General features: G+C 34.8%; 1 protein-coding gene across 4 annotated transcripts in view; it reads right to left on the reverse strand.

The window, feature by feature from the left end:
• The window catches only part of PIGN (phosphatidylinositol glycan anchor biosynthesis class N), a 110369-nt gene that overhangs the window by 71244 nt on the left and 14103 nt on the right, over positions 1–25022 (reverse strand). For all 4 annotated transcript variants that reach the window (XR_009521783.1, XM_060029167.1, XM_060029166.1 and 1 more), the window contains exons 6-13: positions 24279–24385; positions 19685–19809; positions 18436–18566; positions 17417–17533; positions 14969–15009; positions 12026–12085; positions 10696–10788; positions 9582–9637 (exon numbers count right to left, since the gene is read on the reverse strand). Coding sequence is in view for 3 of the 4 variants with exons in the window: in XM_060029167.1 (XP_059885150.1) it covers positions 9582–9637; positions 10696–10788; positions 12026–12085; positions 14969–15009; positions 17417–17533; positions 18436–18566; positions 19685–19809; positions 24279–24385 (730 nt within the window). In the remaining variant the exon portion in view is untranslated. The remainder of the gene's footprint in view (positions 1–9581; positions 9638–10695; positions 10789–12025; positions 12086–14968; positions 15010–17416; positions 17534–18435; positions 18567–19684; positions 19810–24278; positions 24386–25022) is intronic.

The following is a 25022-nucleotide window of genomic DNA, read 5'->3' on the forward strand; positions in this document are numbered from 1 at the left end:
TGGAGAAAAGGGCACCCTCTTGCACTGTTGGTGGGAATGTAAATTGATACAGCCACTATGGAGAACAGTATGGAGGTTCCTTAAAAAACTAAACATAGAACTACCATACGACCCAGCAATCCCACTACTGGGCATATACCCTGAGAAAACCATAATTCAAAAAGAGTCATGTACCACAATGTTCATTGCAGCTCTATTTACAATAGCCAGGACATGGAAGCAACCTACGTGTCCATGGACAGATGAATGGATAAAGAAGATGTGGCACATATATACAATGGAATATTACTCAGCCATAAAAAGAAACGAAATTGAGTTATTTGTAGTGAGGTGGATGGACCTAGAGGCTGTCTTACAGAATGAAGTAAGTCAGAAAGAGAAAAACAAATACCGTATGCTAAGACATATATATGGAATCCAAAAAAAGAAAAAAAAAAAAAGGTCATGAAGAACCTAGGGGAAAGATGGGAACAAAGACATAGATCTAATAGAGAATGGACTTGAGGACACGGGGAGGGGGAAGGGTAAGCTGGGACAAAGTGAGAGAGTGGTAATGTATATATGGTATACACTACCAAATGTAAAATAGATAGCTAGTGGAAAGCAGTTGCATAGCACAGGGAGATCAGCTCGCTGCTTTGTGACCAGGTAGAATGGTGGGATAGGGAGGGTGGGAAAGAGGGAGATGCAGGAGGGAAGAGATATGGGGATATATGTGTATGTATAACTCATTCACTTTGTTATAAAGCAGAAACTGACACACCATTGTAAAGCAATTATACTCCAATAAAGATGTTTAAGAAAATGCTATCAAAATATTGCAGACCTAAAAAAGGAAGAAAAATAAAAGAATGTACCTTGCTATTCTTAAAGCACCTAACAATTTGCTAAACTAAATAAAAAAAGGGAAAAAAAGCTTGTCTGGAAATAAATTACTTAAGCTAATTTATGTTCTCAAGTGAAGTCTTAAAAAAAAATAAGAAATATTTTTAAAGAGAAATACTTGTTACATTACATTATATACATATTTTATATGAAATATTACATTATATATGGAGTATTAGAAACCATGGTCAGTCTAATTTATATTTTTCTAAATGGACTCTATAAATTTAGGGACATACCAAAGGTTCAGAATGTGTCTGGAATTCATCAAAATGTTCTATACAAACCTCACTGTTGCATTATGACATTAAAGACTCTTATAAACGTGTTCCCCATGCAATTTTTTTAGTTTTCCATAAGTTGAGAACGACTGCAAAATACATCTTACTATCACATATTTTAAACATAAAGAAGTTTTGTGAAAAATAAAAAGTCCAGAATATAAGGTACAATATTTTAACATCCATGTAAAAAAGACAAAACAAATAACAACCAAAGAAGGGGGGTTGGCAAGGGAGTAATCAAAGGAGTAATGTATACAAATTAAAATGAATAACGGGGAGCTGCACGTGCCAATGCTGGTAAATCTTGAAAATCATACTGAAGGGAAAAAAAGAGAATTGTAGAAAAAAAAAATTGGTAGATTTTAAAAATAGGGATTCAATTATATTACACCACTTTACTTCTTAAGAAAAAAAGAGGATCTAAAGAAATATGGTAAAATGTTAACATTTTTAAAACCTGGATTGTAGGTACAAGGATTTTTGTTATAGTCTTCATTCTTTTCAGTGTGTTTGAATAATTTCATAATTAAAATCAAAAATATGTAGCCAAAGGGATATATACATACACATACATAGGTACACATGATATATATATAGACAGATACATAAGAAACTGCAGCTACACCTCCAGGAACAAAGACTGTAAAGACTGGAACACACCAGGCACGGGAACTTTTTATTATCATCTGTGTGACTTTTATTGTGAAGATGTATTACTTTTTTTTTTTCTTAATTCATTTATTTTGTTTTATTTATTTTTGGCTGTGTTGGGTCTTCGTCGCTGCGCGCTGTCTTTCTCTAGTTGTGGCGAGCGGGGGCTACTCTTCGCTGTGGTGCGCAGGCTTCTCATTGCAGTGGCGTCTCTTGGTGAGGCGCACAGGCTCTCGGTGTGCAGGCTTCAGTAGTTGCAGCACACGGGCTCAGTAATTGCGGCACACAGGCTTAGGTGCTCCGTGGCATGTGGGATCTTCCTGGACCAGGGACTGAACCCGTGTCCCCTGCATTGGCAGGCGGATTCTTAACCACTACACCACCAGGGAAGCCCCAAGATGTATTACTTTTTCATTCACATTTTACTAACCAGATTTTTAAAATAATTAAAACATTAAAATTTAACCATAGTTTCTGGCTATGATGGAGAAGCTTTGGCATACCAATGTTCCCACCAGGAACAACCAGAAAGCCTGATAAAACAAAATTAAAAATAAATTTGAAGGTACTGGAGAGCTAGCAGACCCTTGATGGTCTTAAGACCATCAAGAATTGAAGGGTTTGGACCCTAGAAAGAAATCACACAGAAAAGTGTAACCCTTAGGGCATCCGTACACAAGGAAAAAGGCTGAGAATTTGGGCAGATGGCTGCTGCCAGGATGTAGAGAATCCAACAAAGCCTTTGGCAATCTTATCAGACTGTAGAGATAAAAATTAAGGTTTGCAGCATCCCATGAAGCCGGGACTTGAGGACCCAAAAGAGAATAAAAATAAGAGAACAATATACAATTTTCATTCTGGATTTTTAAAAAAAAGACATGAAAAGAAGGTTATCTGGAATTACTTAAACTAATTTAATACAGATTCTGAAGTGAAGTCTTAAGAAAAATGAGAGAAGGAATTTTTATAAGCAAGAATTTATATATGGAGAACTCAGATAAAGAAACAGAGGCCAAGTGCTGGTAAGAGGGAAGGTGAACTTTACACTCAGCTGAATTCTTCAGCTGTTTAGGACAAGAGGACAAGAAGTTGGGGAGAAGGCACCTGAAAAGTAGGACAGTAATCTCAAGATATATGAGAGAGAAAATCTGATGTTTAGGAGGCACCTAAGAGGAAGGGCTCTAGCTAACACAACAAGCTTCAGCTGAGATCCATGGGTGGCTCCACTCTAAGAGCAGACACAAACCAGTGGGAAGAAGAGACAAAGGAACAAACTGCAACACAGCTTTGAGTCAGCTACTGCTCTGCGCCTGTCAGAGGTTAAGGTAAGACCTCTCCAGAGAATGAGATAATCCAGAGCTTCTAAAACTTTTAATGTACAATGATAAGGGTTCATTTAAAAACTACCAGACTCAACAACAGGACCAACTGACAAAGGACAACAGTAACAAACTCACAAACAATACGGTTATTGGTGTTATCAAGTACAGACTTTAAAATAATTGTGGTTAATATATTCAATAATGGAGAATAAGACAGAAAATTGCACACATATCTGGAATCTACTTTTTACATAAATTGAAATAAAAGTCCTAGAACTGAAAAACAAGTGATAACTGATAGCCACAAACTAGACAAAGCAGAAGAGAGATTTGGTATATCAGAAGATAGGTCAATAGAAAATATCTTGCCTCAATCTTGAAGAGCAGAAAGAAAATACAGAAAAGACCATTTAAAAAATCAACCATACACATCATTGTTAACAGGAACATATATATATATATATATATATATATATATATATATATATATTTCTCCTGTATATATACACACACACACATATATATATATACACACATAATTGGAATCACAAAGAGGGAGAAGAGAGAGAATTTGGCAGAAGTAATATTTATGATAATAGCAATGCAACATTTCTACACAGTAATTTGTATGAAAATTTTTCCTCTATTGACAAAATCTTTTATATTGAAAACATCAAGTTTTAAAAGAATCTATTATCAACATGTTAAGCTTAACTAAAAAGCAAAAGAGAAATAAATATTAATTGTGCACATTTCTTTGCTGTGATTGCTATTGTTTCATCTTTTTTCCATAGTTATATGAACACTGTAGAAGAAACTAAACCATGTTTTAGAATTATCAAGACTTTCAGCATTTTTTCAGGGTGAACTAGTGTTTGGAGGGTGAAACCTCCTTAAAATGCTACCCTTAGAAGTATTATATATTCTTTACTCAGATTTTTATCATTTGCATTTACAAATGATATTTTAGAGATACCTAATGATACCTACTCCATTCCTTTTTAGAATATCTATTTAAAGGAAAAACTATATCAAGAAGACAAAGAGAAAGCAGGAAAAAAAAGTATTTATAGAATAATTTGTACTCCTTTAGACTGACCAATGACATAGAATCTTATCTTTCATGTCATAATAAAGTAAATGAATATTTTCCAATATAGGTATGTGATGTATAAAAGTTACTTTTTAAAAAAATATTTATTTATTTATTTTTGGCTGTGTCAGGTCTTTGTTGATGCACGCAGGCTTTCTCTAGTTGCGGCGAGCAGGGGCTACTCTTCATTACGGTGCGCGGGCTTCTCATTGTGGTGGCTTCTCTTGCTGCAGAGCATGGGCTCTAGGTGCGCGAGCTTCCATAGTTATGGCTCGCATGCTCTGGAGTGCAGGCTCAGTAGTTGTGGCATGTAGGATCTTCCAGAACCAGGGCTCAAACCTGTGTCCCCTGCATTGGTAGGAGGATTCTTAACTACTGTACTACCAGGGAAGTCCCCAAAGTTACTTTTTTAAAAGAAGAATTTCGGGTTTGAGGCAGAAAATTACACTTTTAGTAAATAATTAGTAAATCAGATGGATGAAGTGGTAGAAAGATTCACATTAAAACAAATATTTAAAATTTGGTCCAAGGGAGGAATTTTAATCCATATCAGACTAAAAGAAATAAATATATTAAAAAGAATCAAAGTATCTTTTGTCATTTTAGTAGAAAATATTAATATTAAAATATTCTGTTAAAATTTATTTCAGTTCCCTGAATTTAAATAGTGATTTTTAAATAAAATATAACAGATGTTTTGGCTTCTATTGGCAAGGTACAATATCTCCTTCCCATTTTCATTTTTTTCTAAAATATCTCTTAAGAGTCTTCTCTTGTTCTTTTCTCATTTCATGGAATTTTTTTCTTTTAATGTTTTTCTTATCTTACTTTAGTCTCTATACACACTTTTCAAATAGAAAGTGTTTTTTCCTCCTTTTTAAGGTACTTTCAATGTAGCCAAACTATACTTTTTCTAGTCATGTAGCTCCACCTGCTGGTCATTCCTTGGCATAGACTCAGGGTCCATTAGACCCAATTTTAGTTTTGAGGGTTTTTTAAGCAGTTCTATTTGTCATAATGAATATGTCATGATTTTTATTCTTTCTTAGAGGTCTTTAAAATATCAAAGGTAAAATTTACTTATTTTTTAAATAATAGGATAAAATAGGATATGCGATTACCATAGGGATCCATTGGACCCTTTTACAAGTCTAAGATATGTTACAGGATCTTAGCAATCTTGTTCTTCCTCTATCTTGACACATTTGCTATTTCATCACCCTAGGAACTATTACATTATTCACCAATTATTCATGCTAGGAAAGACTAAATAAGACAATGGAAGAATGGTAGAGAGATATTATTAAACCTAAATCTAGCGATGCTGGTGAAATTAATCACACAAGTAAAATCTCAAGACTGAATATCCTAGATAGCTGTCAATATCCTAGATAAGTTTTCTTACATTTAAGAACTGATGAGTGAACAATATATTTCTAACAAGAAAAAGGAAATATGGTACTTATTCAAGAAGGAAGGACTTCATTGAACAATTATTTGTAATAAGAACCTGAGCTGTTTTACAAAAAGGATGTGTGACCACAGCATTCTTTCATCTTTTATGATGTTTATGTTCCAATAATTACTTGATATAGTTTCTAAGTGGACAATGCTAATATTAGGTGTATATATAAAGGTGACTGGAAGGAAAGAGATGGTGTAGAAATGAAAAAAACTCATTGGATTAGAGAAAAATAAAGAGCCCATTGTACTCAGATGATAAATGATGATAACTGTTTTTCCTGGTATACTGAACATATGTAACAGGGAAAACAGGATACTACTCATAATAGAAATAAAATATCCAGGAATAAAATAATGAGAAATGTATATTGGATGGGAAAAGATAAAATTTTACTTAGGGACATAACAGAAGCTATAAATAAATAAAGTTCAATAGTGTAAAAACATCAATTCTCTCCAAATTGCTTCCTAAATACAGTGTAATAACCAAAGAATTTTTTATGTAATTCAAGTTGATGATTCTCAAATTTACATGGAAGAATACATTTCTTTTTTATCTGTGCCCATAACTTTTATGATTTCGATTCATGCCAATGATTAGAATACCGTTTTTTTTTTGTTTTTTGGGGTTTTTTTGCCGCACTGTGTAGCTTACAGGATCTTAGATTGAGCCCAGGCCCACGTCAGTGAAAGTGCCAAGTCCTAACCACTGGACCACCAGGGAACTACCTATTTTTTGTTTCTTTTTAAATTATGTTTTATCAAAGCAATATATACATATAATTTTTTTAAATCAAAAACAGTACAGAGGGGCAAAATGACAACCAATGTGTCCCTGCCCCACCCTTCTCAGCTCTCAGTTCCCCAACCCAGAAATAAAAACTTTCACGTGTCTGTTATTCTGGTAGTTACCCTCATTTTTCTTAATAATATGCTTTTATTACTATATCTTTTTTAAAAAAATTATTTACTTATTTGTTTTTATTTTTGGCTGTATTGGGTCTTCGTTGCTGTGCACAGACTTTCTCTAGTTGTGGTGAGTGGGAGCAACTCTTCGTTGCAGTGCGTGGGCTTCTCATTGCAGTGGCTTCTCTTGTTGCAGAGCACGGGCTCTAGGCACGAGGGCTTCAGTAGATGTGGCTCGCGGGCTCTAGAGTGCTGGCTCAGTAGTTGTGGCACATGGGCTTAGTTGCTCTGCGGCATGTGGGATCTTCCTGGGTCAGGGCTCGAACCCGTGTCCCCGGCATTGGCGGGCGGATTCTTAACTACTGCACCACTAGGGAAGCCCCATTACTATTTCTTGACTTGATAACCTGAGACCCTTGCTGTTGACTCCCCGCTGACTCTGTTCCTGCTGTCTCCTCCCACCTCAATATGGTTATATTACTATTTTTACCTCCTGGTGGCTACGTTGGTCACTTTAATAATCTAATACCCAAACCTCTACCTTATTCTCTCAACTATAGCTGGAATCATCTCCACATTCTTTTTTATGAGGACAATAGCACCACTATTATTCCATTTATATTTCTGCCTTCCAACCTGTAGCCTTGTACATTGCCGAAGTTGGTAACATTTGCATTCTATTCTGTAATCATTATTAAGTCTTCCTTGCTCTGTCTAAGGTTTGACTCTAAAAGCTGAAAATCAATATTTACATTATTTATGATTACTTAAATGCTGTTCACTCAGTAGCAAAGTTTTATACTATAATTAAATTTTCTCATCTATTTCTTTGAAGTCTTGATCCACATGCCAATCTTCAAATCTTTCTTACAGTCCCAACAATTGCTCAAAATCATGTCACATCTTAGGTTCTTCAGATTTGAAGCCTGCTTTTATTGTACAATTTAAAATGTTTCCTTTTCCCCTAAGTTTCCAGTGTATGGGGGGTGAAGAAACGACACCTTCCAGTGTTTCCTCCAGCTTCTCATTCCGTGCATATATTACTTAAAATTCATTTCACTTCTTTTGAGTTCTACTTGCTGTTCTAATTTGGAGGATTTGCCTCCCATTTGGACCATTTTTGTACAATTTATCATTCTGTAGGTTTTTAGTTGCATTTTGCATTTTTAAAAAAATGCATCCTATACTTTTTCTCATTTTGTAAAGTTTGTGCTGCTTTTTTATTTATGGATACAACAGTTTCTCAGATATTTCTGAGGATTTTAATATTTTAAAGCTCTTTTCTATTCCTTCAGTTATCTATTTCCTCACGAGTCAATTCTTTGTTTTATCCAAGGCTTTTCTCGTCATACTGCAGGCTTTCAACGAATGATGATTTTCAGCCAGACAAGTTTGCAGGCAGGGTGGGTGAGCCAGTGGGTGAGAATCAACCATCCTGTTGGGCCCCCTGGTGACACAAAGCTAGCAGTGGCTCCGCAGGCAGGTGTTGAGCATGAAAGCAGGGGAAGTTCATGGTCAGCTCCCGGGCCAAGTGGAGGAAGGTGGGCAATGTGCACCTGAACCCCTTCCAGAAGAGCATTTCCCTGATCAGTCTTTCTCAAGTAGCTGATCTAAAGTAACTCTCAGTTACTTTCAATGTCCTGTGTATTTTCTTCATATCAAAAATTGATAATATATTTCTTGTTCATTTATTTGTTTATTTTGTTACTGTCTGACTATACCACTACATTACAAATAAACAGATGCATATGATAGCTAAATGATATAATATAGGGCAAATTCTAATTGATAAAGACTTGGCTTATAGTCTTTATAAGTATATGTGATAATGCTACAATTAGGGACACTCCTCAAAAATAATTCTACCTTTGACATATGTAATATAATTAATTTCATAACTTGCAAATTCATAACTACCTTGTTAATGTCATAATTAATTAACATAACTTGTTAATGTCATAACTTGCAAAATCTTAATTTTGCTTTGTTTTTGCCCTCCTATACACACACACACACACACACACACACACACAAAGGCAGGCTGCCATAGAGAATGATGTGATTACATGATTCAGAGGACAATAGGTTCTAGTTTATGAATACTACACTAGTGCTATATAAGTAAAAATAACTCCAATGAAGTCATTCAATCAGATCCTTACCACCCATATTTCAAACAGTTTTTATTTATTTTGGTCAAGAACAAAATCCTTCCTAATTAAATGTGAATCCCTACTAACTGCAAACAAAGTCCAAGGAGGCTGAGAAAACCCGCCCGAGTCGGTGGTGCAGAGCCACATTTATGACTCAAATCTGCCCATTCTCAATTCAAGGAAAGTACGTCTTTCTGGATGTGGGACAAAATCTGCTGCCCACCAAAATCAACTCTCCTCTTTTCCCAAGTAGTTGTCAGTGTTTCCCAGAATTGTCTCATTGGCCTTTTCTTGTCACTTTTTATATTCTCCCCAGAGCCTCCTACATGTTTAACACTTTCCACCACCATCTTTATGCTGTTGGCTCCAAAATCTTAATAACCAATTCTCATCTCTATCTTGAAATTCAAGTCCTTATTTTTAACTAATTAACTGGTATCTTCAAATGTAAGTTGAACTCAGTAAATTCATCCTTACCTTTCATACTAGCTCTTCTTTCTTTCTATAAGCCATAATGGCACAAGCATCTTCCCAATCAACCAAACCAAGAGCCCCACACCTTCCCAGTCAAGCCCTGTTGAATTTATCTCCTTTATGTTTCCTATATCTCTCTGCACCCCTATATCTCCTCTACCAGCCATTCAAAGGTATATAGCGTCTGGTTCATTATTTATAAAACAAGAGAAGAGGCTTTCATTTAGAAGACTGCACTAACGTACCCAAAAAAGACAATGTTTCTAAGTACCTAATCTATCCTGTCAAGCTTTCAAACTCAGTGAAAAATTATTTCCTACAAGTTAATAAAAAAATATAAGAGACTTACTTAAATGGTGTGAACAAAAATGGTAAAGTAGCTTCTTTTTTCAGAGCCATTTTCACCTGGGAACCAAGTATGAAAATACTTTATATTATAAATGAGAAAAAAAATTAATTTCATTTTGAAATATAAACATCCATTGAAATAGTTCTTCAGGGACAGAAATAAATGGAATTTTGTGTTGCTATATTATTTCATAAATATCTAAAGAAAATGTTAATATTATTGTACCATTACAATAAGCTGAGAATTAAGCATATCAAGCCTGCAAAATAACATATTGTAATGTAATTAAACTATACTTCTTTAATTCTTAGGAAACAAAATAAGCCAAGCTGCATTAACATATTCTGTTATTAAGAATAACAGAAAGGGACTTCCCTGGTGGCGCAGTAGTTGAGAGTCTACCTGCCAGTACAGGGGACACGGGTTCGACTCCTGGTCCAGGAGGATCCCACATGCTGCGGAGCAACTAAGCTCGTGCACCACAACTAGTGAGCCTGCGCTCCGGAGCCCGCGAGCCACAACTACTGAAGCCCGTGTACCCTAGAGCCCACACGCCGCAACTGCTGAGCCCACGCACCGCAACTACTGAAGCCCGCGTGTTCTAGGGCCAGCATGCCACAACTACTGAGCCCATGTGCTGCAACTACTAAAGCCCCTGCTCGCCGCAACTGGAGAAAGCCCGCACACAGCAATGGAGACCCAACGCAGCCAAAAACAAAAAAGAATAACAGGAAGTTTCAGTTAAATGGTCACCTCTTTAAGCTCTTAATGCATATAATAATATACATGGAATGACAAGAAATGTTGCAATCTCTAATCCTACTTCTACAAGGCAAATTTCATTGATAAAGACTTGGTTTGTAGTCTTTATGAGCATATGTGGTACTCTAACAATTAGGAACACTCCTCAAAGGTAATTCTACACCCTTAAACTGATTCATGGAACCTGCACCTCAGATATGTGAAACTTTAGGACATTAGTTAAACACACAAGATTTAAAGATAATAAATTATAGAAAATCATTTCTTGAAATGCAAAATCAAATATTTTCACTTAATATATGCAATTTTAAAATTGTAGTAGCGTCCATTTTTGTGTGTGGTCTTGTTTTACCTTGAACTGTTCAAGAATCTGTACTGCATTTGTAAACATGCTCTCTGCTTTGAAGAGATCAGTGCTGTTAAGTATATCCACAGGAAGGGTTCCCTGTAAATAATAGACACTGATTTAATATTAGTACTAACAAAGCTCAAAATATTCTTATAAAACAAAACAGACTTACAAAGGAAGCAATAGAGATGACATATGGACAAATTCTTGGAATAATTAAACAAAAAATCTTTTTAAAAACCATAACTAAAAAATGTTCTATTATTTTTTCTTACAAAGTAGATATAATAAAGTAAATAAAGCAAAAGAGATGAATTAAGTTCAACAAAACCTAACATTTATTTAAAGATTACTATGTGGCAGGCAGTGAACTAAAGGTGCTCTGCACACACACAAAATTACTATGGTGGGCCACAGCCAGCTCACTTAAAAAGAAAAAAAAGAAATAATAAGAAAAATAGGACTATATTACTATGTATAGTAACGGTAAGGATTGTTTTGTGAAACGCTGGTTTCAGTGACAGACATACACACACACTTATGACTATAGGGGTCATATCAGAGTTCTGAGGTAGATGACATTATGTTTTTTAAGTTTGATTTGAAGGGCTAGAAAGAATGGCTGATGGGAATGGATTTTGTTTGTTTTTTAGCTTTTCAGCATCCAGTTCCCATTTTTAACAGCATTACCATTCTATGTTGAGATATCAGGTAGAGCATAGTAGGTCTCCAATGAGGCCCCCCCAGCCTTCCCTCACTGAAGGGTAGACAAATAACTGAGGCCAGACCACTCAAATGGTAAGCACTGGAATTTGACACTTGAGAGTCAAGGAACAGAGAGTACAACAGGTGTAATGCTACTCTCCCCTAGTGTCAGTGACCTTGCAGACTGGCCCTGCCATGGGACCACGGTGAGCTTCTTTCTCCCGAGTCTCTGGAGCACTCTTGGTTCCTGTTCATTTCCCAGTCTGGCCCTTGAGGACCCCTTTGATTTAGCAAACCAGCAATATCTTTTTAATAAATTTCCTTTAAATGGATTCAGTTTCTGCTTCTTACAATAAAAAATTACTTATATATTTTCATCATGTAACTAAAATACAAAGATATAAATCTATTTACATTTTAGAAAATAAAAAATTTTTAAGAAAAGCTATTAGGCTTGTGCTCCATGTTGTATTTCATACATAATTATGAGGTGTTACATCTTTAGAAATATAAAGGAAAAAAGTTTTAAATGTAATCAAAGATAATTCAGAAACACACAAAAAGTTAATTTTACTGTACAATAATTTTTTTTAATTCTGAAAGTTGATAAGAAAATTGTATTCTTTACCACTGAATTAAGAGGGAAGGGAACTCCAATAAGAGCAGCCATCAGTGGTGCAACATCAGCCTACAAACAGAAGAAGTTCAAATCTAAGAAGCTGACAGAGATCAACAAGGAAAGTAAATAATCTAATTAATATCACTGTAGTTTGAAAAATAACCTTGATATTCATTATAATCCATTACCCTCAAACATTTATTTAATACATAGTAGCTACTGATCTCTAAAAAATGTCATTTGCTAGAGGTATGTGAACTTATGAAAACTTAAATTTGACAAGAAACCACTAGAAGCCCCAAATGTAAAACACATAAAAAGTTACTTATTCTAGATGCCAAAAACTTGACCACTTTATGCAACAGTGTTTGAGTATTATGAGAAGGATGCTTTAACTAGAAAATAAATAGCAAAAATAGATTTTAACTAAAGAAATATAAATATATATATATAAATTAAAGACAGTATGTATCAGAAGGTTTGTTTGCCAGCCAGTGAAGTCCAGAAAAGATACGAACCAGATAAGAGGCTCTTTGGACAAAAGACCTCAAATATCATTTTGGAGAGCTCCCTTCAAGTCCAGTTTCCCAGAAGAGTTGTTCATGCTTTCTGTCTCCATGGCCTCACCTCCCCATCACTCCCCAGGCCACTCTAACTTGTTTTGACTCTTTATCATTCTGTAGACCGCTCTTCCTAAAGAGCTAATAATCTCCATTTTTCTACAACTAATCGATTGCTTTTATATTAGTCCATACAATTTTTCAGGGAGTAAAATACTTGGCTGTCAGAATGCTCAGTTTCAAACACTTGCTTGTGATCTCTGAGACCTTGGGCAGGTTATTTAACCTCTCCAATGCTTCAGTTTCCTTATCAGTTAAAAAAGAAATAAAAGTTTCTCCCTTACAGAGTTATGGCAGGATCAAATGAGACTAAATTTATAAAGTACCTGGCGCATAATAGTCCTGCACTAACCGGTGGCTACAAATGCTGTTGTGATGATTATAATTACGTGACCTCTTGGCAGTGCTGTGCGGACCACCCCCTCCTGGGCCTTAACATCCCTCCACTGAGTGCCTCCAGTCTCACTGTGGCTTCTTTCCAGATACCTTCTCTAGCCCCTATTTAAAACTGGAGTTTGGTCCCAGGCTCTCAGTCTTACTTTTTACCATCTAGACTCTCTTTACCATCTCATAGAACACTGAAAACCCCATTGGCCACCTAATCGCTTCCTCTCCTTCCCCCAGAATCCACCGTTGGCCTCCTCTGATCTAGTCTCCATGCTGCAGCCAGAGGAATCCTTTCACAGAAAATCAGATCATGTCACTCCCCAGGCTTTGAACATTTCAAAGCCTTCCTCAAGCTTTAGGATTAACTCCATAGGGCCCATGAGGCCCTGTGTGGTCCAGTGTCTACCTTATTCTGCCTCACATCAAAGCACGGCCTGTTACTCTGTACACCCATTTCTTCAAGATCCTTTAAAATGCCACGTACCCTCTACCAGAGCTCTGGGCACATGCTGCTCCTTTGCCTGAAAAGCTCCCTTCCTCCTGCCTTGGCCTGGCAACTGCTACTCATTCTTCAATCGCAGCTCAAGTCGCAATTTCTGGGGAAGCCTTTGCTGACCACACAGCCTATGAGATATATCTGCTTTATACTCTGATGGCTTCACAGGCCTCTTTTGTTGTACTTATCACGACTATAATTTTACATTTGTTTGTATGATAAATACAAATAAAAGTAAAATTTATCTTATTCCTAAACTATAAGCTTCCTAGGGTAGGGAGTGTGTCAGCTTTTATTCACCATTATATCCCTTATACAAAGTTTAATGTTAATGTGTTAATGTTTCAATATTTTAAAGTTAATGTTAATGTTTGCACGATGTTTAAACATACTGCAGACACACAACAGTGTTGGCAGAAGGAGTGAATAAAGAATTCTCATCTAATGTAGATCTGAAGCAGTATTCAGAGAGCAATAGCTGAATCTATATTTAGTTTTTGATTATGATCCAGTCTATATAAAAAACACGTTCTTGTTTTATGGACTTCAACTTATTCCTATCCCTTTGACAGTGATTTTTATTGCAAAGTAATAGACTGCTATCTGATTGTATACATTGTCACTTGGATAATAAGCATCCATCCTGAGCGAAGAGACCATTCTTAATATGCTGAGAAAGAACAGGCTTCTATAACCGTAAGCCTGAAAATGAGACCCTAGACCTTGGTTTATCCACCACAGTAAGGAATGTCAGCTTGTGAGGTGACCTGGAGAAGTAAGGTACTCCCACCATTTTGGAGGCCACATACCAACGATGCCATGCCTTCCACAAATAGTAAAGATGGCTGTCTACACAGCATATCTTCAACAAGAAAAATCTGTGCTTCATATTTACAGATAATATTACTGGTCTAACTTGATTAGGTTGGCCACGCATTTTCCTATAATGTAAGGTTTCTAGCTGAGTAATCTATATACTCTTGTCACTTTTTCTCCATTGCATTTGTAAAAACTCTGGGTAGAATTAAAGATAAAATGGGTGTTAATAAAAAAGAAGTGGTAACTGACACACTAACAGGAGAGAAACCCATAATGGGGTTTTATTAGATCTGTGCTTAAAGCAACTAAGCAAGGCAACCATGACAAGAAATCACAGAAATGTAACAGGCATGCAAATTTTAATTTGCATAATAATTCTTTAATTAGCCAGTGTTATTTGGAGGGAGGGCATCTTCTCTTTTCACTTTTATTTGCAGCTGCTTTTTTTATTTTGCCAAAAGGAAGATTACTTGGGGTTAAGATATTCTCATTTAACAGGATTTCCCTTGGTAACTGAAATGTTTTAGAAAAATCTTTTATCATTATTAATATACTTTTTTTCCAGACTTTTTTGGTCTAAACTTCTTATAGACGAAATTAAATCTGAACATGATTAAATTTAATGAATACCTGATTGACATCTTGTCTCTTCCAGTTCTCCAATTTCCATTCTGAAATATACAAATAAACACCAGAGCTGCTGTTAAGAATTTTTTTAAAAGATAAATCATTTTATTATTATAAGTGGTCAGTGGAAACAAAAGTATTGGTAAACTTCATTTTAAGCCAAGTATGAACAAAAAGCGTGCTTAAGAAGGAAGAGCTATAAATTTTTTAAACTAGAATTTTAAAAGAATAACTGAAAAGTAAATATTTGATATTTTCTATGATAGTATATTAATTTGGAAGTAATTTGGAGATAATTGTTTCAAAACATCCAAAGGCTAAGGAAGGAAAAATGGTAGTAAAAGGCACAATGATAACAACTGTCAGCATGACTACAACTAATGACAGTCATGTTCCAGGGAATTATTAAGGCAACCAATAGCCCGTTAGTCAATCTAAGCTTTTCTTTTTTCTGTAATGAGAGTTGCTTGTAAAATATTTGAAATTTTTTAGCTCTGATGCTCCTACCGTCACTAATCCCAAATGTGAAAGTAGTATAGTGAGTTACTATTAAAACTGCCTCATGCCCCTATCTTTCTACATATAAATTCAGAAATTTCAATAAACAGTAATCAAAACAAATGATTATGAGGCCATGTCTTGATTTTAAGACTTTGTTTTTGACTTTAAGATATATTACCCAAAGGGTTCTAAGGCATTTTTATGATGAAATTTCCTTTAATAAGCTAAAAAAGTTTAAAAATATGATCCTAATTCTACCAGTCAGCTACTAAAAATTCAGACTAATCACCTGATGAGGAAAAACACGTACATTCCCTTTCTCTGTAACTTATGATACCAAATACCCATATAAGAAAAAATACATTCTTTCAGTAATGATTCTTGAAGTCATATGATTCTAAAACGTTAAGTCACTGAGAAATCAACTGCCAAAAGAAGGTTCTGTCTCCTAAGTACTCAATACAAACATACTATTTAACCTAGCTTCTATTTAGATTCAATCTAATCCATTTAACACAGAGCATAAGAATATAAAATGGTGCAGCTACTTTGAAAAACAGTTTGGCAGTTTGCAAAAAATAAAACGTAGAGGAACACATGACCCGTTAATTCTACTCCTAGGTACCTGCCCAAGAGAAATGAAAACACATATGCACTCAAAACCTTTCACACAAATGTTCATTGAGTCATTGTCATAACAGTCCAAATGTGGAAACGACCTAAATGTCCATAAGATGACAATGAAATATGGCATAGACATACAATGGAGAGAGAAGTAAGGAGTGACTGCTAATGGGAAGGGATTTGGGGCGGGTGGTGGCAATGAAATGTTTTGTAATTAGATAGTAGAGGCGATGGCATAATCTTGTGAATATACTAAAAAAATTTAATCATACACTTTCAAAACATGAATTTGATGGTATGAGAATTACATCTCAATAAAAAATAAACAAAAAAAAAAGAAAGTAAGTGTGTAGGAAAATTTTATTATACAAACCAAAAAGTCTTCTATGGTAGAAATACCTAATACAGCTGGGAGTCCACATCCCTGGAGAAGGTTTTAAAAGGAACATTTCTAGGGCTTACCCAGACTCATGGAATCATAATACCTACAGACAAGGTCTGGAAATCTGTAACTTTTTTTTTTTTTTTGCGGTACGCAGGTTTCCCACTGCTGTGGCCTCTCCCATTGCGGAGCACAGGCTCCGGACGCACAGGCCCAGTGGCCATGGCTCACGGGCCCAGCTGCCCCACGGCATGTGGGATCCTCCCGGACTGGGGCACAAACCCATGTCCCCTGCATCGGCAGGCAGACTCCCAACCACTGCACCACCAGGGAAGCCCTGTAACTTTTTTTTTTTAATCTGTATTCTTAACAAGTGCTTTGAATGAGTCTGACACAACTAATCCAGAGAAAGGCATTTGAGAGGCATTTATTTTGTCCAATTAGTAAAAGCTTTGAAACGCTAAAATACCCTTACCTTACAAAATAACCAGAGCTCCAAGAAAAAGGAATTCCTTTTCGCCATGGATTGAGAAGGAACAGAGGCTTAGGCAACAGAGAGAGCCTTCAAAAGTACTAGAGACAGGGCAAAATCTGTCCGGTTTTGAAATATCAATTGTGACATATGTGTGATTTATCTAATTGATAGTCTTTGCAGGTAAGATCTAAGCCAAGGGTTTAATCTAAGTCCTGGAATAATAAGGTTTGTGAAAAAAAATATTAAAACTTATACTTGAACTTTCACAAGGCAAATAACTAACAATTATATTTCAAGCTGAATATTATAAACCAAATAATATGAACTATACAAAAGTAATACATAGAAATAGTAATGACACAAATATCAAAATGAAAGCTATAACTTGAAAAGTAATTTTTTTAAGTTAAACTTTGGTTTTATTTTAAAATGTCATATTTATAAAAACAATAAAGATAAATGTTCATACCTTGCAAATATGTATCATCAAATTTCTGAGCTAACACTTTTTGAGGATACTTGATTCCAGCTCCCCAAGTGACAAAAGGAGTACAAGTCTCTAAAGGATGACCAGCTCCATGGGAACCTACAAATAAGACACAAAGAGTAATAAGACAAGTATCAATATATAAGAATTAACTTATACCTAAATATTTTTTAATACTTAGTTTTAAAGAGTTGATCTCTATATAGCTAATTCTAGCCACCATACTCCCAAATGTTTGCATCTCTATTTAACAATTAGTTTTTAAATATTCCCAAAGAAAGTCAGAGCATCAACAACAAACAGGCAAAAACAAAAAGCAGAACATCCGTTGAGTGACTGGTTGAAAGAAGAATAAGAATAATAACAATAAGACTTGGAGGAGATGCCACCAGAGTAGCACCAAAGGCAGAAAGAACAGGGAAAGCTCCTTTGGGGAGTAACCACCCAAGTTTGAGGCCAGGTCTGCTCTGAAGAGGATAGCAAAGTCTCTATATGCTTTTCTTCCAGGCCACTCTGGCTGGTATAGCCAAAAGCCCTTTATAAAGTGGAACTGGCTCACAAGAATTCTACATTGTGATTTGGTGACCCAAACCTCAGCTTTGCCTTATTTTCTTCTCTGTGCACACACTGTGTTTGCCTTGGGAATCTCACAGGGGGGATAGGCTCATCTAGTAGTACCCTCAGTAATACCACCTTAAACTCACCCCCTCTGCCATCACATACAGTTAATTCTAGGTGGATAAATAATCAGTATGTTTTGTTTTCTTCACCACACTTTTCTCTAATTTCTCATGTTAAATGAGAGTATATTCCCTTCATAGTTAGAAGAAAGATTATATAAGATCAGTCTTTTATACACTAACATTTTATGCATGCTATTATGTGCTAGACAGTTTGCATATACTAAGATATCTAATCTTCTTCAACATTACAAGATATTTGCAAGCTACATTTACCACTGCTTTAATCGTAAAGTATATATCACTTAGAAACAGACTAACCCCAGTCTGTCATTCCATGGTCAGCAGTAAAGATAAATGCTGTTTTCCCATCATTTCCGTAAAAATCTTTAAGAGTAGACACAATTTCTTTCAATCCCTCATCAACTATTTTAATATTGTTCAAGTATTCCCTGTTTAAAAAGAAAGAGAAGAGAAAATTAAATTATATTAATTACATTAATTTGGAAAAATCAAATTTATTCAACATGAACTTATAAAATCAATAACTTGAAGTACTTTTAGATCTCATCTTCAATATTTTTTTAAATCAGAGCTCTTTAGATTGTTAAAAGTAATTTTCTTCTCCTCTTAAAGAAGTAAAAAAATCTGGAATCATTTTCAAAAATGATTTTTAAAAAGATATTGATTAGCAAATAGATTTTAAGGAATGCTTTTTAAGTCTCAATTGCAACAATGATGACTTTTAAGTTCATGCCTCTCATAATGTAAACTATATTGCTCTTTCCACATTAGTAACAGGTAAGCATCACTGTTTCAACTATACAATATTTCCATCCCTTAGAGTGTTTGTGATATAAACCACTATAATATATTTTGAACAAACTATATTTAAGCTTTCCATACAGTTGAACAAGGATGGTTTGGTATAAGTTCTATCACTTAAGACAATGCATTGTGTTAAAGAAGGGAAGCATGAGGTATTCATTACTGGCAGCTAGCCAATAGGCTTTGCAGTTAGTTAGACTAATCTAAATCAAATTCAAAATGAAGAATAAAAGTATAACATGAATTCTTCCTTTCTTACGGTCTTCAGAAGTGAGAAAAATAGTTGCTGTTTTATATAAGGAGTACTACTGAAACATCACATACAAAACTTTATACTATTATCTGCTAGATACAGCACTGATTAAATGGAACATTAGGAACAGCTAATTACGTCTTTTTGTGATATAAATATTAACACCATAAAAATGTTTTTTATTTCAAAATTTACTAAAATACTTCTAAAATATGAGTTTTTTCTCTCTGACCTGATAAATGAAGAATATGGAATACACATACAGGATATATTTTACTTATATTAATGTGCAGTGTGGTCACAGCACATGTGACTTTAGCCACTATATCATACTACATCTCATATAAATGAGAACTTATTCTACTTTAGAGTTATTTAAAATATAAGTTCTGTTGTGATCATTACAAAGAAAACATTATAATAATATTTTAAAAGTTCAAACAGGCGTTTCCCTCAAAACCATGAAATTAAACACAGCATTAAAATTACCTTGACGATGGTCGGTGAGCATGTCCATTTGTATCTATTCCTAATAAATGTAAGAAAAAAACTATTTTGTCTTCATTTAGTTTAGAAAACAAAGATTGGTTGTTTCTGGCAGCATGAAAGAATTCCTATATGTAACAAATCAGTTAAAAAATTTTAGTTCATTTATTTTATTTAAAAAGTAATTCCAATGAAAACATTTAATTAAATTTATACATAACTATAAAATTAAATTATCCTATTTTGTTTAAATTTGTCTCAGGACCTACCAACACAAAGTACTTGTCAGTTCAGACATCTATGTTCAAATAACGAGTGAGCTATTTTCTGTGTTATAATTAGGCTGAAAAAAAGTTTATAGAACGGGGATCTCGTTTTCATGAAGTTCTCATAACATTGAATAAAACATAGCAGACTGAAGAACTATTTTGACAAGAGTCAAAAGTAAAACGGTACTAGTGGCAACGGTTTAGGAACGCTTTATGAGTTTAAAATGTTTTCATACTTCTGTTGTCCTATGTTACCACCCTAGTTCAACCATAGTCTCTCATTTGCAACATTGCAAATAGCCTCCTATTTCCTTTGTCCCAAGACTAGAATCTGTTCTTCACATTGTATGATAGAAAAATGTCCACTTAATGAAAGGAAATACGGTTCAAAAATGATTCATTTCATAAAGATAAACTGGATTCATAAAGCCCTCTAAGAAAAGGATTCATCCTGTGCTTACATACACATGAACATGTAAGCAAGTACCTATGGAGAGTATCTTTAAATTATTTTAAATAAGTCAACAGACTGCCAAGATATATAATTATTGTTCACATAAATGAACTATAGAAGATGTTAATTTTAAGAATAAGAGGTATTTAACTTTCCAACAAAAGTCTGAAATATTTTTTCAGATAATTCTTCATTATTACAAACATTAAAAATATAAATGGTACCATTAGAGAAACCATCTAGTCAAGAATAGAAATAATTTTTTTTAAAAACATAAACATAATGCTACCAATCCTCCTTAAAAACATAAAATGGCCCCCTAACTTTCATATATGTATGAAATGTATATTCTACCTAGCCCCTTTCAAATACATTCTAATTAGCCCCTAAGAAATTTTAAATCTAGATGGAAATGGCAAGTTTTTCAAGAGAACGGAATTACATTCTGAAGATATAATTGAAAGCTGACAAGAAACAAAAAAACTTAGCAATTGAACTTGAGTCAAATTTACAATTTGTTTCATGACTGATAATATTCAGCTTTGTAAAAAGTGCTATTCATTCATATGTGGACACAAGATCTGGGAAGCCATCAAACACTAATCTTACAGAGCTCAGCCTATTAGATTCCCACTGCCTTTTAAAAAGTTGGTCTTTTGTACCTAAGAGATAGAATACACTCCTAGCTTCTTTCCCCCCAATATTTAGTATAATTATGCCCACCAATCCCACTTTTCTTAGCTCAAAGACACTCATTCATTTTTGTACTTAACAAATATTTATTATACCTCATGGGAGACTGCTAGATGACTACCCCAGCATGCAGTCTCCCTTTCTCTCCAAGTAAAACCTCTGATTTTATGGGACATGTCAGTGCTCCAAACTTAAAACCTACATATTTCCTATTCTCTCTCACAGCTACATGTGCCTTTTTGGTTATGGCCAATGAGATATAAGTCAAACATTTTGGTCAAAGGACTATGTGGACCTAAGGTTTTTTGAAATAAATTTAATTTAGTAGGACAGAAGGTCCTTTTCGATTCCTCGTACTGTTGGCCTAAAACATTTAAAATAATGGCTGGAACTCCAGCATCTCTTGGGTCGTTAGACAACTCTGAAGCTAAAACCATGCTCTGAGGATAGAAGAGAAACTTAGGAGACTGGGTCTTAATGACATTGTGGAACCACTATGACAATCTTGGACTGCATCAATCTTGGGCTGCATACTTCTGGCATTATCTCTTATTGAGATAGAACTTCTAAGCAATATTTTTTTTTCTATTACAGAGTTGAATTTAATCTAAATTAATCATGTATCTATGTACCAGAATACATGATAGGAATTTAGATTTAACAATGTGAAAAAGACAGTATCTCTGCCATAAGATGTATATAGCATTGAAATTGTTTGGGTTTTTTTGTTTGTTTTGTTTTGTTTTTAAATCCCCTCCTTTTTGCATAAACAGTACAGAAATGCTTGTTAGATCCAATGGCTTATAATATAGGCAGTTGTAAGCTTAAATAAAAGCAGAGTTCCTTTTAATCCTCTGGGATGTATTGGAACAGTTAGTCCTCACACATCTTTTTTTTTTTTCCATTCTTTTTTAGATTCTTTTCCCATAGGATTGAAATTGTTGCCAATGTATCAAAAATTACAGCATAGCATAATAAGGTACTAAGACAGAGGTATTAAGGGAATATAGAAGAGGGTTCTCTAAGTCAAACTGGAAGTGGGGTAAAGCAAAGGGAAGTCATGGAAGACCTAATAGAGGAGATAGTTATGGATATTTTACCACAGTTTTTTAAAAAGTGAGTAGAAATTGGCATATATTTGTAAACCGTTTGACTAGAATTAAGCATGAGTCTCTGGCCAGGGCACAAAGTCCAGGTTGGACCCCTGACTCCCTCTCTAGCCTGATCTCAGACTGTGCTCTAGTAAGTGTTCCTGCCATGCTAACCTCCCCTTTTCTCAGTTCCCCAAATCCATTATGCTGGCTCTCCTTTCAGGGCCCAAGTTTACATAACGCTGTTGGCCTGAAATACTCTTCTCTATATGCAATCCAGATCCATCCATTTCTTTGTCTCGTATACTTCTCCAGAGACTATCTCAAAACTCTCAGGAAAGTCTTCCTCTAACTGTTTAGTTTAGATCAGAATTTTCTAAAGATATATTCTTAGTCCCTGCATTTTTCCTTCACACTACTAATCACTGTTGATGATTTCATATTTTTGTTATTGATTAATGTACATGTCTCTATCATATCTTATGAAGTTGTAGGCAAATTTTTTTTCTGGTCACTATCATATCACCAACTAGCAGTGTTGAAGTAAAGTAAAAAAGGCATAAAATCAGGCCAGTCATTAGCAATATCTGCCTATCCACAAGGAATCAAATCCATGATTTTGGAACATTTTTGGCATGTTTATGAAATTAGAAGCCAAAGGCCTTTAAGCAGATACTAATATAAGTCAATTATATTAAGAAGTGATAGCAAAATAAATTGCTAATTATTTTTTTGAAGAGATTTTATTTAACTTGAAGGTCTTCCCTTTTGACAAAAGCATATGTGAAATGAAAAAAGAAAGCTTCAAGGAAAAATATTCTGATAAAAGAAATAGGGTTTATCAAAGAACACATTGAGCACTTAATTCCTGATAAGTAAATACAAAGAAAAATGCAGACACATACTGACTGTTTACAAACAAACAATAAAAATGACTACATTATGGAGAAGTCTGCAATGTCAGTCCAAAGACACTACTGGTAAAGGAAGAATCATTAAGGGTCAATCAATGAATGCTTCTTATAACAGATGAATTATGAGTTATAATTTGGAGATGAGAAAGAATAGATTGACAGAAAGGAGTGAGCCAATATCCACAGCTGAGATTTTTACACAGTTTTTGAAAATATAAATTCTATTGGATTCCTGGTGAAGCTGATGACTGTCACTAACAAATAGTCCAAAAAACTCGATATCTTAATGAAATTCAAATATTTTATTATGATTAACTTGTGAATTTGTTTTTGCTTATCTAATTTTTCTTTAAAGTACAATTTTTTTTTAAACATCTACTTTATGTTACAATAAATGCATTAGATTTGAACAGCATTTTTCAGAAGACTTTCAAACAAATCACATGGTCTCACTACTTGTAAGAGACTGGTTCTGTGGTCAAAGAAAGATCAAGAAGGTTTACCTAGGATGATTCAGTAAACTAGGAAAGAAATGCAGGTTTCCTAAATCCAACCAAGGGCTCATTTTACTGTCAGAAACACGGAATTTAAGAGTTAACTTTTTTTTTAATAAATCTATTTATTTAATTTATTTATTTTTGACTGCATTGGGTCTTTGTTGCTGCGCACGGGCTTCCTCCAGTTGTGGGAGCTACTCTTCGTTGCGGTGCACGGGCTTCCCATTGCAGTGGCCTCTCTCATTGCAGAGCACGGGCTCTAGGTGCGTGGGCTTCAGTAGTTGTGGCATGCAGGCTCAGCAGTTGTGGCTCGCAAGCTCCGGAGCACAGGCTCAGTAGTTGTGGCACACGGGCCTAGCTGCTCCGCAGCATGTGGGATCCTCCCAGACCAGGGATTGAACCCGTGTCCCCTGCATTGGCAGGCGGATTCTCAACCACTGCGCCACCAGGGAAGCCCAGAGTTAACTTTTTTAAATTATTTTTTTTAAACTTCTATTAATTGGTTATTGTAGAATGTGTAATTTCCTAGAATCCAGTCTTTTTAAAGTAGTATGCTACAATAAAGAACTTTCAAGTTCATACAAGTAAAAAAAACTAAGATGCATTTACTAACAAGTCAGTTTCTAGTACATTAGGTACAAATACGTGTGCTGTAGATTAGCCACTCAATAGCACGTACCTTCACATTATCAAAAACCCAGGTATCCAGTTTTGTTGCATCCTGGGCACCAAAATCCTCACTGTAAGCGTCATAATTATGTGCAAAAACATGGTTTCCACTAGCACCTGAAAAGGAAATTTGGAGAAAAAAATTTTTAATGATCTGCCATGGACCATAGTTTATACTATAACATATGCTGTTGTTTTAGTTCTCACAGTAATATATTCCAATTTTACAGATACACTACAAATGAGTTAATTAACTTGCCAAAGTCACAGTGCTAATGAAACACGACAGCACAAAAGTAAACACCAAGGTTTGTCTCCCTGTAAGGATTAAACTATTCAAAGAATTTGTGCATCTAAGGATGGTACAATCTAAAACAGATGAAATCATTTGTTTTACAAAATTCCCTAACCAAGAAGAAAATTCAAATATTTCAATTCTTTTATTCATAAAATATGTGCATTTTTCTCAGTATAAGGGAATAAATATTGCTTATTGCCAAATAGTTTGAAAGGGTCAACAAATATATTAATCTTACATATTTGTAGGATTTTATTAAGAATCTAATCAACTTAGTGAATTTCTGAGTTAGGCTCTTACAGCTCATAAGTAAGAGATATAACAAAATAATGACAAATCTCTTATAATATCAGCTTAGCTCTAATGATACTATTCTACTGTTCAGCCATTCTACTTCCCACATTCTAAGTAAAGATCTGAGTTGGTCTGTGGGTTGCCATAAGAATTGGAACATTC

This window comes from Delphinus delphis, chromosome 13 (genome assembly GCF_949987515.2).
Source record: "Delphinus delphis chromosome 13, mDelDel1.2, whole genome shotgun sequence".
NCBI classification, from domain to species: domain Eukaryota; kingdom Metazoa; phylum Chordata; class Mammalia; order Artiodactyla; family Delphinidae; genus Delphinus; species Delphinus delphis.